Source organism: Oncorhynchus nerka, linkage group LG25 (assembly GCF_034236695.1).
Source record: "Oncorhynchus nerka isolate Pitt River linkage group LG25, Oner_Uvic_2.0, whole genome shotgun sequence".
NCBI classification, from domain to species: domain Eukaryota; kingdom Metazoa; phylum Chordata; class Actinopteri; order Salmoniformes; family Salmonidae; genus Oncorhynchus; species Oncorhynchus nerka.
The window spans coordinates 17,797,159-17,812,285 of record NC_088420.1 but is presented as its reverse complement, the minus strand read 5'-3'; the positions used below and the strand labels follow the sequence as shown (position 1 = coordinate 17,812,285).

The 15,127-nt window shown below is 41.7% G+C and overlaps 1 protein-coding gene across 6 annotated transcripts in view; it reads left to right on the top strand.

The window, feature by feature from the left end:
- Window positions 1-15,127, top strand: part of LOC115109101 (dual specificity protein phosphatase CDC14AB-like) — a 64,170-nt gene that overhangs the window by 639 nt on the left and 48,404 nt on the right. For 2 of the 6 annotated variants that reach the window (XM_065009623.1, XM_029633697.2), the window contains exons 2-5: window positions 294-446; window positions 955-1,717; window positions 9,237-9,327; window positions 12,921-12,996. In XM_065009623.1, coding sequence (XP_064865695.1) covers window positions 1,615-1,717; window positions 9,237-9,327; window positions 12,921-12,996 — 270 coding nt within the window. In that variant the 5' untranslated portion in view covers window positions 294-446; window positions 955-1,614. Of the gene's footprint in view, window positions 1-293; window positions 447-954; window positions 1,718-8,272; window positions 8,775-9,236; window positions 9,328-12,658; window positions 12,779-12,920; window positions 12,997-15,127 lie in introns of those variants that run through there. The other 4 variants (XM_029633700.2, XM_065009624.1, XM_029633696.1 and 1 more) reach the window with 3 other exon arrangements.

The following is a 15,127-nucleotide window of genomic DNA, read 5'->3' as shown; positions in this document are numbered from 1 at the left end:
GTTTTAGATTGAAACAATTGTTTTTATTGTTAGCTCAGTCACTGAATTGTATACCGATTTTACAGTACATACAAAACTACAAATTCTCAATAAAAAATAATCCCAAAGTACTACACCCATAATAGCACCACTATATAAACTTTAGTCTGCTTTGTCTATTTCAGGGACACCCCAGGTCCTGGCTATGTACTCACGGCAGGGGATATTGTGTAATCTTATCAGTTATCATCTTGGCCTGTTTCCTTCCATCTTTTCATCGTTTTTCTCCACCCATCCTGTTTGTCTGTTCTCAGATGCAATAAAAGGTTCCAAACCTTGAAGACCATTTAGGGAGCTGATGTCGGACTTGAAAGTATGATAATGAGAAAGATTTGTTTGCTACAGTACAGCAGGCCTACAATCAGTCATCTCTGCGTTCACAAACCGTGGCAGTGCTGATAGATACAGTATGTCAACACCACATGACTTTAGGGCCGTTGAAGCATTTTTACTGCAAATAAAGCAAGAGAAACAAACTATAGTAATCTTATCAGGTTCATAGTGTAGGAACAGGCCTGAAAATGTAGTGTAAACAATCTACTGTAACCTGTATTTGTCAAATATACACACTTATGTTGTTCCTCGTCAACCATTGCTTAACCTTTCTGAACTGCCCTTACAATGGTTGCATAAGGGATTATTGTCAACACACTTCTGAAGTGAAAAGATTTACTCAGAGTTGGCAGAGCCATAAAAGCCTATGTTTCAAAACCAGTGCTATTTCAACTACCCAACACTGAGAGGTTGGGGAAATTGCATCACGCCACAGTTTTAAATTCGCAAAACACCCTGTCAAGACAACTCTCTTGATCTAATACTCCTATTGTCTGGTGGTTCTTTAGAATAAACTGATGAGAGGAAACTATGCACATCCAAACATTCTCTTGTCTGAAATTGCTTTCCATCTCTTCACAGCACAGAGGTTGGCGTCACCTTAATTGGAGAGGACGGGCTTGTGGTAATGGCTGGACCGGAATCCGTGGAATGGTATCAAACACATGGTTTGATGCCATTCCATTTGCTCCGTTCTAGCCATTCTTATGAGCCGACCACTGCTTTACAGGTACAGGTTTGCTTGTCCTTGTCCATGATGTCAGACATGGAGAGTATTAAGTTGCCTCAACATCAAATACAAACAACTCGTCAATGAATGGTGTGTGTGAAATACTGTAATACAAAGCACGGCAATCAGATGACAAGTGAGCAGCATTTATAGGGCAGATGGATTTCTATCTACATAGAGTAAATGGCACATTAGTGGTTGATCAATCGGAGAGGGAACTCAAGGAAGATTGAAATTCCCACCTTGCCTGCTGTGTAACAGGAACAGGAGCCCCATGTGAGGGCCGATCACATTGCAGTAACCTGAGGTGGTTACCTGATCCCACCTTGCTAGCTTTGTGTTCCTCTGGCATGCTCAGGGGTACAGCACTCACAAAGCCCCTCTTTCTATCGTTTGGTAAACATCGACTTGTTTATATTCTGGGGTTGGAGCGGCACAGTGATCCACAGAGTTGTCGCTGAAGGTCCCGGGTGGCCCCCAAACCTCCCGTTTTGCTGCACCCCAATGAAGGCATGTCAGACGTTGCTTCCTGGAGGACCCAGGAGCACGCTGAGTGGAGCCAGCCTGCAGCCGCAGCATCAGCCCCCCAGCGGGTCTGGATCTCTCTCATAGCAGGTGAGCTAGATACATTGAAAACCACACTCTCCCTAACTGCTGCCAGAGGCATCAATCTTTACTAGGATCAATGAGTATTATATCTGGGATTGGGGTTTGTTTTATGTGGTCTCTTCTAAGCTCCACCGAAAACAGGCACGGTCTTTATTGCAATCCTGTGATTGAATGAAAATGAAACAAACAGATACTATTATCAAGGCATGCTATCACAGATAGTGAAACTGCCACGTCCGTTTGTGACATTACAAAGAAGTTATTGTATACAATGAGCACTTTTTTTCTCCCTTGAACATCATTCCCGACGCAGCAACAAAAAAATGTGCGCATTGTGCGACGCTCCTCAGCTCTGCTTCGTCAACAAAACAAAAACAACATCCGAGGGGTGGCCAGTGACGCTGTTTCCCTACTGCGGATTCCGTCTTTAAAGGATGGTTTAATAAGAATACAAATGTACATAATGTTGTGCTTACCAAATAAACCCGAGTTGATACAAGCCTAGGTAATAAGTGAACCATCCATTTAAGAAAGCCTACCTTGAAAGGCCAGAGTTTGTCCCGGTCATGTTCTGGATTATATTTCTGTCAATTTATGGGACTTTTTTGACTTGAGCAGCTCCGGAGGCATACATTCTGTGTAGTCCCAAACTGCACGATGGCAACAAAAACAAGGGGTTGCTTTCAGTTCACTCACTTACTCCCTCTCATTGGGGGTGACCCACATACATACTGGCACGAGAGGATGATACCCATAGAGATCCTATTAAATTCCTATCAAGTGATATACAGTTCCTTTCGGTATGTATTCAGACCAATTGACTTTTTCCACATTTTGTTAGGTTACAGCTTTATTCTAAAATGTATTAAATATTTTTTCATCCGCATCAATCTACACACAATACCCCATAATGACAAAGCAAAAACAGGGTTTTAGAAATGGTTGCAAATTTATTATTTTTAAATTTAAAAAAGATTCAATTTACATAAGTATTCAGACCCTTTACTCAGTACTTTGTTGAAGTACCTTTGGCAGTGATTACAGCCTCAAGTCTTGGGTATGACGCTACAAGCTTGGCACACTTGTATTTGGGGAGTTTCTCCCATTCTTCTCTGGAGACCCTCTCAAACTCTGTCAGGTTGGATGGGGAGCGATGCTGCACAGCTATTTTCAGGTCTCTCCAGAGATGTTAGATTGGGTTCAAGTCCGGGCTCTGGCTGGGCCACTTAAGGACATTCAGAGACTTGTTCCAAAGCCACTCCTGCGTTGTCTTGACTGTGTGCTTAGGGTCATTGCCCTGTTGGAAGGTGAACCTTCACCCCAGCCTGAGGTCCTGAGCGCTCTGGAGCAGGTTTCCATCAAGGATCTCTCTATACTTTGCTCCGTTCATCTTTCCCTCAATTCTGACTAGTCTCCCAGTCCATGCCGCTGAAAAACATCCCCAAAGCATGATGCTGCCACCACCATGCTTCACCGTAGGGATGGTGCCAGGTTTCCTCCAGACGTGACCCTTGGCATTCAGGCCAAAGAGTTCAATCTAGGTTTCATCAGACCAGATAATCTTGTTTCTCATGGTCTGAGAGTTCTTTAGGTCCCTTTTGGCATACTCCAAGTGGGCTGTCATGTGCCTTTTACTAAGGAGTGGCTTCTGTCTGGCCACTCTACCATAAAGGCCTGATTGGTGGAGTTCTGCAGAGATGGTTGTCCTTCTGGAAGGTTCTCCCATCTCCACAGAGTAATTCTGGAGCTCAGTCAAAGTGACCATTGGGTTCTTGGTCACCTCCCTGACCAAGGCCTTTCTCCCCCGATTGCTCCATTTGGCTGGGGGGCCAGCTCTAGGAAGAGTCTTGGTGGTTCCAAACTTTTTCCATTTAAGAATGATGGAGGCCACTGTGTTCTTGGGGACCTTCAATGCTGCACCATTTTTTTGGCACCCTTGCTCAGATCTGTGCCTCGACACAATCCTGTCTTGGAGCTCTACGGGCAATTCCTTCGACCTCATGGCTTGGTTTTTACTCTGACATGCACTGTCAATTGTGGGACTTTATATAGACAGGTGTGTGCCATTCCAAATCATGTCCAATCATTTTAATTTACCACAGGTGGACTCCAATCAAGTTGTAGAAACATCTTAATGTTGATCAATGGAAACAGTATGCACCTGAGCTCAATTTTATAGCAAAGGGTCTGAATGCTTATGTAATAAGGAATTTCTAAACTGTTTGTCTTTCTCTTTGTCATTATGGGGTAGTGTGTGTAGATTGATGAGGATAAAAAAAAAATCAATTTTAGATTAAGGCCGTAACGTAACAAAATGTGGAAAAAGTCAAGGGGTCTGAATACTTTCCGAAGGCCCTGTAAAACAACAATTGACACAACAATCCATTAATTTCAATTTAAGCTATTATATAAAATACTTGATACAAATAGGATGCTCAGTATATGGGGCATTGAACAGTCAGCCTTGTGCAGACTCTGACTCAAGGAAACATAATCAAATAACATATTTTCTGGTACTGTCCATCGGTGGTTTGCTTTTGGAGTCCGACCCATGAATGGTTGTTATGTCATAATATCAGAGTTCAGATGGACCTGCAAACTGTATTGTTAGGGGATCTGAAAAAACATGATCAGTCAATGGGAAATATCATTATACTATTGGGTAAAGTATTTATTTTTAGGGCAACATCAGTAGACATTTTACAAATAGAGAGGTTCAGGACCATGTAAGACATCATAGTAAAATGGAGGGATGTTTCCTGTACCACAGTATAAGTCATAATACCCATAAAACCTAGCGGTCAAACAGGAAAATAGTTCCAATGGTTTTTACACCATTCATTTTCCCATAGGAGATTTTAGACACTTAAAATAAGGGATGTGTTTCATGTAGGCTTAACCTGGTGTGACTTTTTGATTACGGTGTAAATTTCTCAAGGACAGGGTTACTTTTATCAATATGTTCGGCTCTATTTTCCTCTGAGTCGAAAAAAATGCTTAAGCGTTTTGAAATCTGCCACACACGCTTAAGCGTTTTGTCAGAAAAAAACATGCACACATTTAAAAACAATATGCTACCTATTGTTTTATCTATAAGATGTCTTGCACACAAAAAATATCTGTATTATTACTATACTATTATTAGTATTCTAATTGCTAATTATATAATGATATCTGATTCTGGTGTCACAGTGTACTTTAGGGGCAGTACTTATGTTTGGATATAAAGATACATCAAACATTGAGGATGAGATTAAGCTGAGATCAAGCTTGGTTGCATATTGTATTGCGTTTATAAAATAAAATAAGCACCATCCCCCGAATTCGGGGGATAGACCTGACTCCATGATCCTAGGTCCAGCAAATGCCATACAACTCTCCTTCCGTGGCCTCCAATTGCTCTTAAATACAAGAAAAACTAAATGCATGCTCTTCAACCGATCGCTACCTGCACCTGCCCGCCTGTCCAACATCACTACTCTGGACGGCTCTGACTTAGAATATGTGGACAACTACAAATACTTAGGTGTCTGGTTAGACTGTAAACTCTCCTTCCAGACCCATATCAAACATCTCCAATCCAAAGTTAAATCTAGAATTGGCTTCCTATTTCGCAACAAAGCATCCTTCACTCATGCTGCCAAACATACCCTTGTAAAACTGACCATCCTACCAATCCTCGACTTTGGCGATGTCATTTACAAAATAGCCACCGATACCCTACTCAACAAATTGGATGCAGTCTATCACAGTGCAATCCGTTTTGTCACCAAAGCCCCATATACTACCCACCATTGCGACCTGTACGCTCTCGTTGGCTGGCCCTCGCTTCATACTCGTCGCCAAACCCACTGGCTCCATGTCATCTACAAGACCCTGCTAGGTAAAGTCCCCCCTTATCTCAGCTCACTGGTCACCATAGCATCTCCCACCTGTAGCACACGCTCCAGCAGGTATATCTCTCTAGTCACTCCCAAAACCAATTCTTTCTTTGGCCGCCTCTCCTTCCAGTTCTCTGCTGCCAATGACTGGAACGAACTACAAAAATCTCTGAAACTGGAAACACTTATCTCCCTCACTAGCTGTAAGCACCAGCTGTCAGAGCAGCTCACAGATTACTGCACCTGTACATAGCCCACCTATAATTTAGCCCAAACAACTATCTCTTTCCCTACTGTATTTAATTAATTTATTTATTTTGCTCCTTTGCACCCCATTATTTGTATTTCTACTTTGCACATTATTCCATTGCAAATCTACCATTCCAGTGTTTTACTTGCTATATTGTATTTACTTTGCCACCATGGCCTTTTTTTGCCTTTACCTCCCTTATCTCACCTCATTTGCTCACATCGTATATAGACTTGTTTATACTGTATTATTGACTGTATGTTTGTTTTACTCCATGTGTAACTCTGTGTCGTTGTATGTGTCGAACTGCTTTGCTTTAACCTGGCCAGGTCGCAATTATAAATGAGAACTTGTTCTCAACTTGCCTACCATCTCGAATCCCACCGTACCTTCTCCGCTGTGCAATCTGGTTTCCGAGCCGGTCACGGGTGCACCTCAGCCACGCTCAAGGTGCTAAACGATATCATAACCGCCATCGATAAAAGACAGTACTGTGCAGCCGTCTTCATCGACCTTGCCAAGGCTTTCGACTCTGTCAATCACCATATTCTTATCGGCAGACTCAGTAGCCTCGGCTTTTCGGATGACTGCCTTGCCTGGTTCACCAATTACTTTGCAGACAGAGTTCAGTGTGTCAAATCGGAGGGCATGCTGTCCGGTCCTCTGGCAGTCTCTATGGGGGTGCCACAGGGTTCAATTCTCGGGCCGACTCTTTTCTCTGTATATATCAATGATGTTGCTCTTGCTGCGGGCGATTCCCTGATCCACCTCTACGCAGACGACACCATTCTATATACTTCCGGCCCGTCCTTGGACACTGTGCTATCTAACCTCCAAACGAGCTTCAATGCCATACAACACTCCTTCCGAGGCCTCCAACTGCTCTTAAACGCTAGTAAAACCAAACGCATGCTTTTCAACTGTTCGCTGCCTGACCAGCATCACCACCCTGGATGGTTCCGACCTTGAATATGTGGACATCTATAAGTACCTAGGTGTCTGGCTAGACTGTAAACTCTCCTTCCAGACTCATATCAAACATCTCCAATCGAAAATCAAATCAAGAGTCGGCTTTCTATTCCGCAACAAATCCTCCTTCACTCACGCCGCCAAACTTACCCTAGTAAAACTGACTATCCTACCGATCCTCGACTTTGGCGATGTCATCTACAAAATTGCTTCCAACACTCTACTCAGCAAACTGGATGCAGTTTATCACAGTGCCATCCGTTTTGTCACTAAATCACCTTATACCACCCACCACTGCGACTTGTATGCTCTAGTCGGCTGGCCCTCGCTACATATTCGTCGCCAGACCCACTGGCTCCAGGTCATCTACAAGTCCATGCTAGGTAAAGCTCCACCTTATCTCAGTTCACTGGTCACGATGGCAACACCCATCCGTAGCACGCGCTCCAGCAGGTGTATCTCACTGATCATCCCTAAAGCCAACACCTCATTTGGCCGCCTTTCGTCGTTCCAGTACTCTGCTGCCTGTGACTGGAACGAATTGCAAAAATCGCTGAAGTTGGAGACTTTTATCTCCCTCACCAACTTCAAACATCTGCTATCTGAGCAGCTAACCGATCGCTGCAGCTGTACATAGTCTATTGGTAAATAGCCCACCCATTTTCACCTACCTCATCCCCATACTGTTTTTATTTATTTACTTTTCTGCTCTTTTGCACACCAATATCTCTACCTGTACATGTCCATCTGATCATTTATCACTCCAGTGTTAATCTGCAAAATTGTAATTATTTGCCTACCTCCTCATGCCTTTTGCACACAATGTATATAGACTCCCTTTTTTTCTACTGTGTTATTGACTTGTTAATTGTTTACTCCATGTGTAACTCTGTGTTGTCTGTTCACACTGCTATGCTTTATCTTGGCCAGGTCGCAGTTGCAAATGAGAACTTGTTCTCAACTAGCCTACCTGGTTAAATAAAGGTGAAATAAAAATTAAATAAATAAATAAATAAAAAATCTGATCTAATCAGCAACCAACATCTTAGCCGTTACTCCAAGAGGTCTGAAATGATTGAACACCTAAAAGTAGGCGTTTGACAAAGGTTGTTACAATATTAACAGAAGATTCAGTTGCTCATATCAAGCTATATATTTACTTATATAGTTCTGGGGGATTTATAGCATATCATGATGTTTTTTCCTGCATTCTATAACTTTTGTAAATAATCCACTGGGCCATGTTGAACAGGCATAATCAAAGTGTGTTACTGATATAGGCCTCAGTGTTTACCCATATACGTTTTTATTCTACTCTCTTTACTGTGTCCTTCCCTCTATTGTCGAGTTCAGACAACGTATTTGATCACTGATTGGTTGAGGGAGACCATGCCCTGGCAACGTGCCTTTGTGTGGCGATTGGGTTTCTGGTTACCATGTGATGTCCCTTTAAGATGTTTGCTTGTAGTCGAATGACTATCCGCAATCATGGCAGGGTTTCAGGAAAAAGATTTGTGCACTGTCTGGGTAGGAAATAAGTCAAGAGGACGTCTGCTATTTGCAATGCATGGATATTTTCCTCAGCGCTGAATGAAACCAAGAGGCACGCAAATATTTTCTGCTGCAGAGCTTTACTTTTTCTTGGGCATGGATTTCGAATAGTCAAATTACGTTTAATTTATTATTTTAGCCAGAGCAAAGTGCGTGGCTGCTAGCAAACCGCTAACTTAGCTACTAGTTGGATAGACGCTATCCTAACTAAATGAGCTCCTCTGTTTTTTATTCTATTTTTTAGTGTTTACTAATATCATTAACTAGTTAGCTTTTTTTACCAGTTTAGTCAGTCTTAGCAACTTGTTTGTGTCGATGACTCTCGACAGCCTTAAACATTCTCCTATCCTTTCAACTTTGTTTAAAATGGCAGACGACATAGAATTGATAGGAGCCTGTGAATTAATAAAAGGTAAGTCAACATTTGCTAGTTGGCGATGTGTAAACTTTCTACTAATTAATTATCATGTCAACGCGAGTATTTTCGCCAACCTGGCTAGCTAGCCTTCTTTTGCGAGCCAGTCTAAGCTGTCTGTGATTGACATGAATTGGTTGGAGAACTACTAGCTATGACTAACGTTACTGGCTAACCTGAAACGAATATTGTCTTATTTTCAAAGTAAACTAAGAGCGAATTCATCTGATATTTTCAGATGAATGTAGTTTTGTACGGGACGTCAACTAGCTAGCTACCTTGTAACCACAGCTCGTGGAAAGCGAGTGACAATCGCATGAGTAAACAATGTTGCCAAGTCTTCCTTGGTGAAGTGTGTTAAACGATTTGTTTGTTCTATCGATGGTGTGATGTCTGTTTTTATGGCCCCTGAAGGTTTGCATTTCATACATGTATGTACCCATGTTTTTTCTTCTTCAGATCGATTATATTTTGCTACCCTAAGAAGCAAGCCAAAAAGCACTGCAAACACTCATTACTTCTGCACAGATGACGAATTTATCTATGAAAAGTAAGTTTTGTTCTCCCTCGCAGTATCTCTTCGCACTTTCATTAGCTTCAGTGCATTTGTTTAGATACGGTCCACTGGACAGCGCCAACAAGTGTTGCAGGGGCTGCTGAAGAGCTGTCACTGCAATTATGTAACAGCTTTTAATTTAACGTTTTCCAATTCAGATTAATAAAGCCATTGTGTTCCACTCGGCTTGGAGTTGACCAATGGTTTACATCAATGATTCCCAAACTTTTTACAGTCCTATACCCCTTCAAACATTACACCTCCAGCTGCGTACCAGGGTCAGTTCAATTTCAAATGTTGTTTTTTGCCATCATTGTAAGCCTGCCATGGCAAAAAAAAAACATTTGAAATTGAACTGACACTGGTACGCAGCTAGAGGTTGAATGTTTGAAGGAGTGTGAGTTTTTGTCACAATCCTGTTCGTGGGAAGTGACAAAGAGCTCTTATAGGACCAGGGCACACATTATAATAAACCATTTAGCTCTTTATTTAGCCATCTTACATATAAAACCTTATTTGTTCATCAAAAATGTTGAATAACTCACCACAGATTAATGAGAAGGGTGTGCTTGAAAGGATGCACATAACTCTGCAATGTTGGTTGTATTGGAGAGAGTCTGTCTTAAATAATTTTCCACACACAGTCTGTGCCTGGATTTGGTTTCATACTAGTGAGGGCTGAGAATCCACTCTCACTTAGGTACGTGGTTGCAAAGGGCATCAGTGTCTTAACTAGAGGTCGGGCGATTTCAAGTTTTCATAACAATCGGCAATCGGCATTTTTGGACACCGATTATGGCTGATTACATTGCATTCCAGGAGGAGACTGCGTGGCAGGCTTGACCACCTGTTATGAGTGCAGCAAGGAGCCAAGGTAAGTTGCTAGCTAGCATTAAACTTTAACATAGTTCAACATAGTCACTAGTTAACTACACATGGTTGATGATATTACTAGTTTATCTAGCTTGTCCTGCGTTGCATATAATCGATGCGGTGCCTGTTAATTTATCATCGAATCACAGCCTTCTCCAAACGGGTGATGAATTAACAAGCGCATTCATGAAAAAAGCACTGTTGCACCAATGTGTACCTAACCATAAACTTCAATGCCTTTCTTAAAATCAATACACAAGTATATCTTTTTAGACCTGCATATTTAGTTAATATTGCCTGCTAACATGAACTTCTTTGAACTAGGGAAATTGTCACTTCTCTTGCGTTCTGTACAAGCAGAGTCAGGGTATATGCAGCAGTTTCGGCTGTCTGGCTCGTTGCGAACTGTGTGAAGAACATTTCTTCCGAACAAAGTCCGTAATTAATTTGTCAGAATTGTAAATAATTATGACATTGAAGGTTGTGCAATGTGTAACAGCAATATTTAGACTTAAGGATGCCACCATAAACTTTTTTTTATTTTTTTTTTAAATTATGCTTTCCGGATTTGACCATATTAATGACCTAAGGCTCGTATTTCTGTGTGTTATTATATTATAATTAAGTCTATGATATGATAGAGCAGTCTGACTGAGCGGTGGTAGGCAGCAGCAGGCTCGTAAACATTCATTCAAACAACACTTGCCTGCATTTGCCAGCAGCTCTTCGCTGTGCTTCAAGCATTGCCCTGTTTATGACTTGAAGACTATCAACTCCCGAGATTGGGCTGGTAATACTATAGTGCCTATAAGAACATCCAATAGTCAAAGGTATATGAAATACAAATGGTATAGAGAGAAATAGTCCTATAATAACTACAACCTAAAACTTCTTACCTGGGAATACTGACGACTCATGTTAAAAGGAACCACCAGCTTTCATATGTTCTCATGTTCTGAGCAAGGAACTTAAAATGTTAGCTTTTTTACATGGCAAATATTGCACTTTTACTCCCCCAAACACTTTGTTTTTGCATTATTTAAACTAAATTGAACATGTTTCATTATTTGAGACTAAATTGATATTATTGATGTATTATATTAAGTTAAAATAAATGTGTTCATTCGGTATTGTTGTAATTGTCATTATTACATATATAGAATCAGCCGATTTGAATTGGTATCGGTTTTTTTTGGTCCTCCAATAATCGGTCGACCTCTCGTCTTAACAGCGAGATTTTCCAAGGCGGAATACTCTGAGCGCAGCCCAATCCAGAAGTCTGGCAGTGGCTTCTGATTAAATTCAGTTTTCACAGAACCACTTGTTGCAATTTTGAGGCTCTTTTGTTCAGATATCAGTAAGTGGACTGGAGGCAGGGCATGAAAGGGATAAGGAATCCAGTTGTTTGTGTCATACTTCTCGGGAAAGTACCTGCGTAATTGCGCACCCAACTCACTCGGGTGCTTCGCTATATGACATTTGAAATTGTCCGTAAACTTGAGTTCATTTGTACATACAAAAAATCATACTAATGATGGAAAGACCTGTGTGTTGTCCTTGTTAACTCAGACAGAAAATAACTCCAAACTTCTTAATTATAGCCTCAATTTTGTCACGCACATTGAATATAGTTGCGGAGAGTCCCTGTAATCCTATATTCTGATCATTCGGGCGAGAAAAAACATCACCCAGATAGGCCAGTCTGAGAAACTCGTCGTCATGCAAGTAGTTAAACAAGTGAAAATGATCGTCAGTAAAGGAAACTTCAAGTTCTTATCTCAATAAAATAAAATTGCCCCTTGATAAGCAACGTACTTCTGTATGTTGTGAAAGTGTTACATGGTTGCTGCCCATATCATTGCATAAGGCAGAAAATACAGGAAAGTTCAGGGGCCTTGCTTTAACAAAGTTAGCCATTTTCACTGTTGTGTCCAAAATGTCTTTCAAGCCGTCAGGCATTCCCTTGGCAGCCAGAGCCTCTCAGTGGAGAGCCTCTCAGTGGAGAGCCTCTCAGTGGAGAGCCTCTCAGTGGAGAGCCTCTCAGTGGAGAGCCTCTGCAGTGTCCCCAAGTGGCGTCAGGAGCAACTGCTTGCACGCATGTTACCACTCCACTATGTCTCCCTGTCATGGCTTTTGCACAATCAGTACAGATACCAACATGAGCAGCAGCTACATACGGACCGTTAGTGGAATTCCCACGAGAGAGTAACAGTTCATGTGATTGGATGTTAATTATTTGACTAGGCTACCTGTATTTGACATTGTGTTGTTATTTTGCTGAACACTAGATGGTTTAATTTGTATTTTTTGGCAGTAAAATGAGGATACTCAGGCGAGGAAAAAACCTCACCCCAATCTATAGCCCCGTGGGAATATATAAATGGACTGTTTGAAAATGTGAAGGGAATTTTATTTTTAAAGGGAATCGCATTTTTATTTGCTGTACCCCCAGGTCTACGTGTACCCCAGCTTGGGAATACCAGGTTTACAAAGTGCAAGCGTTTGATTATCCCTCCCGGCTGAACTTGTGAACAGGAAAGTGAAACACAAAATTGTGGTTCAGTACAAAAATGTAATTGATAAGAAATATTACAGATGGGGTTCATTCCTGAATTAGGATAGTGATGTCATATCAATATTAGGAAGTTCTATGTTGAATGAAAATATGTTTTAACCAGTTGTCTGACATTTTTTTAATGTTAATTGTATTTCAGCTTCTATGCGGATTTTGGACCACTCAACCTAGCCATGCTATACAGATACAGCTGTAAACTCAACAAAAAGCTGAAGGTAAGTCATGTGCCTCTCTCTGTTCGTGCCTTTCTTCCCCCATTAAAGAATGTACATTATGCATCAGTGACAACAAAATCAATTTGTGTAGTTCTACCTCGCACGCCCTCATTGACAACAACCGCAAGGTCTGTGGCATTTGAAAACATGCCAGCACATACAGTAGTGTAGTTTATGGGGTTAGTTATTAGATAATTGCAAAACCCACACACTGCCCGCTCGGCTAGAGTTTAGCTACTTGCAAGGACAATACTAAATTCAGAGAGGTCTTTAGCAGTAGTATATGAGCATCTTTTTCTGTCTGCATGTCATTTTAAAACCATTGTGCAACTTGAAGGGTAGGTATGGAATTAACGGATAAAGCACAAGTCCTCAGACCATTTAAATCAAAGCTTTGGCAAAGTAATTGGCTTTCTGTTTTTAGCCACTGACTCACCTGTCCCAAAGCTGCGTTGGCACTTTCCCTCGGACAGAGTCATTAGAGATGCCAGGATAATCTGTGTAGGCTGACACAATCTGCTCCAGCTCGTAGTATAGGCTACAATATTCATTCAGTGGCCAGTTTATTAGGTACACCCTTCTAGTACTAGGTTGGACTCCCCTTTGCCTCTTGAACAGCTTGAATTCTTCAGGGTGTGGAATTTAGTATCAAATGACCTAACGTGTGGAAGAAAAACATTACCCACACCACTGCCACCAGGTTGTACCAGGCAGGCTGGGGCTATGGAATCATGCTGCTTACGCCAAATCCTGACTCTGACATCAGCATGACGGAACAGGAACTGGGATTCGTCGGACTAGGCGTTCATTTTCTACTCCTTAGTTGTATGGTTTTGGTGATCACATGCCCACTGGAGTCGCTTCTTGCTTTTAGCTGAAAGGAGTGGAACCCGGTGTGGTCGTCTGCTGCAATAGCCCATCCGTGACAAGGACTGTTGCGTTCCGATATACTGTTCTGCACACCACCGTTGTCCTGCTGTTATTTGCCTGTTTGTGGCCCGCTTGCACGATTCTTGCCATTCACCTTTGACCTCTCATCAACGAGCTGTTTTCTCTCACAGTACTGCTGCTGACTGGATGTTTTTTTATTTGTCGCACCATTCTCGTCCGGCTGTTTCTGAGGTACTGGCACCGACAATTATACCACACTCAGTGGCATAGGTAACTCATTTAGCCCATTCTAACATTCAATCAAACAGTAACTGAATGCCTTGATGCCTGCCTGCCTCACGCAGGCGTGAAGTAGCCAGAGACTGCCGCGCAGCTCCCCGGGACAGAGTGCAGAACAATATTAGCCACTTTCAATGCAACATACCGAAACTAAACAAACTACGCAAGGGTTCTCATGGTTGTAGGGTTCTCATGGTCATGACTCAGCCTGTACTCTACACAGACCTGCATAAACAAAGTTGTCTTAGGCCTATATGCAAATAGACCATGCCATATGTGGATCTGTGCCATTTACTTTGAACTGGACTGTGTTTACAGCTGTGGTTATGAGTAGATGCACTTGTTTTAAGATCAAACTAAGAGCTGCATGCAGCATCAAACAACCTAAACATTTTCAGTCACCTCCTTGTCTGGAGGACAAGTAGATGAACAGGTTCATGTCGAGCCCTGCGTGTTTCAGAAGTCTCATGGAATGTAGGCCTACATTGAACACCACACATTGCTACTGTAGGCTTAAGGAAATGGCTGTTCTATCAATGTTAAAATGTTATGGGATGCATTTTCTTCATTGTTTTTGATGGTAGGACACTCCGGTAGGAGTGTCAATTAGCCACAGTAGCCTACTTGGTCACTGTTTTAACTCTAACTTAAAGCGGGTACAGACTCATGTTGTTTAAATGCATATTTGAGAATATTCACATAAAAATCTGTCGCCGGTTGGATGGAAACCTAGCTAGTTAAAATAATTTCAGTGGTCATGCCTTTCAAGTACATGGCATGTTGTTTATAAAGCTGTCTTTGTTCTTGTTTGTGGATGTGCTTTTATCCAGGAGTCATAACAACAATTCTGCTATTCACGATTTATGACACTAATGCCAATTTTGACATGAATTCAGTTGCTGTTAGGCTAACCTGAGAATTTGAGTTATGGTTGTCATTCTGGGTGCTTAAATTCTCCCAA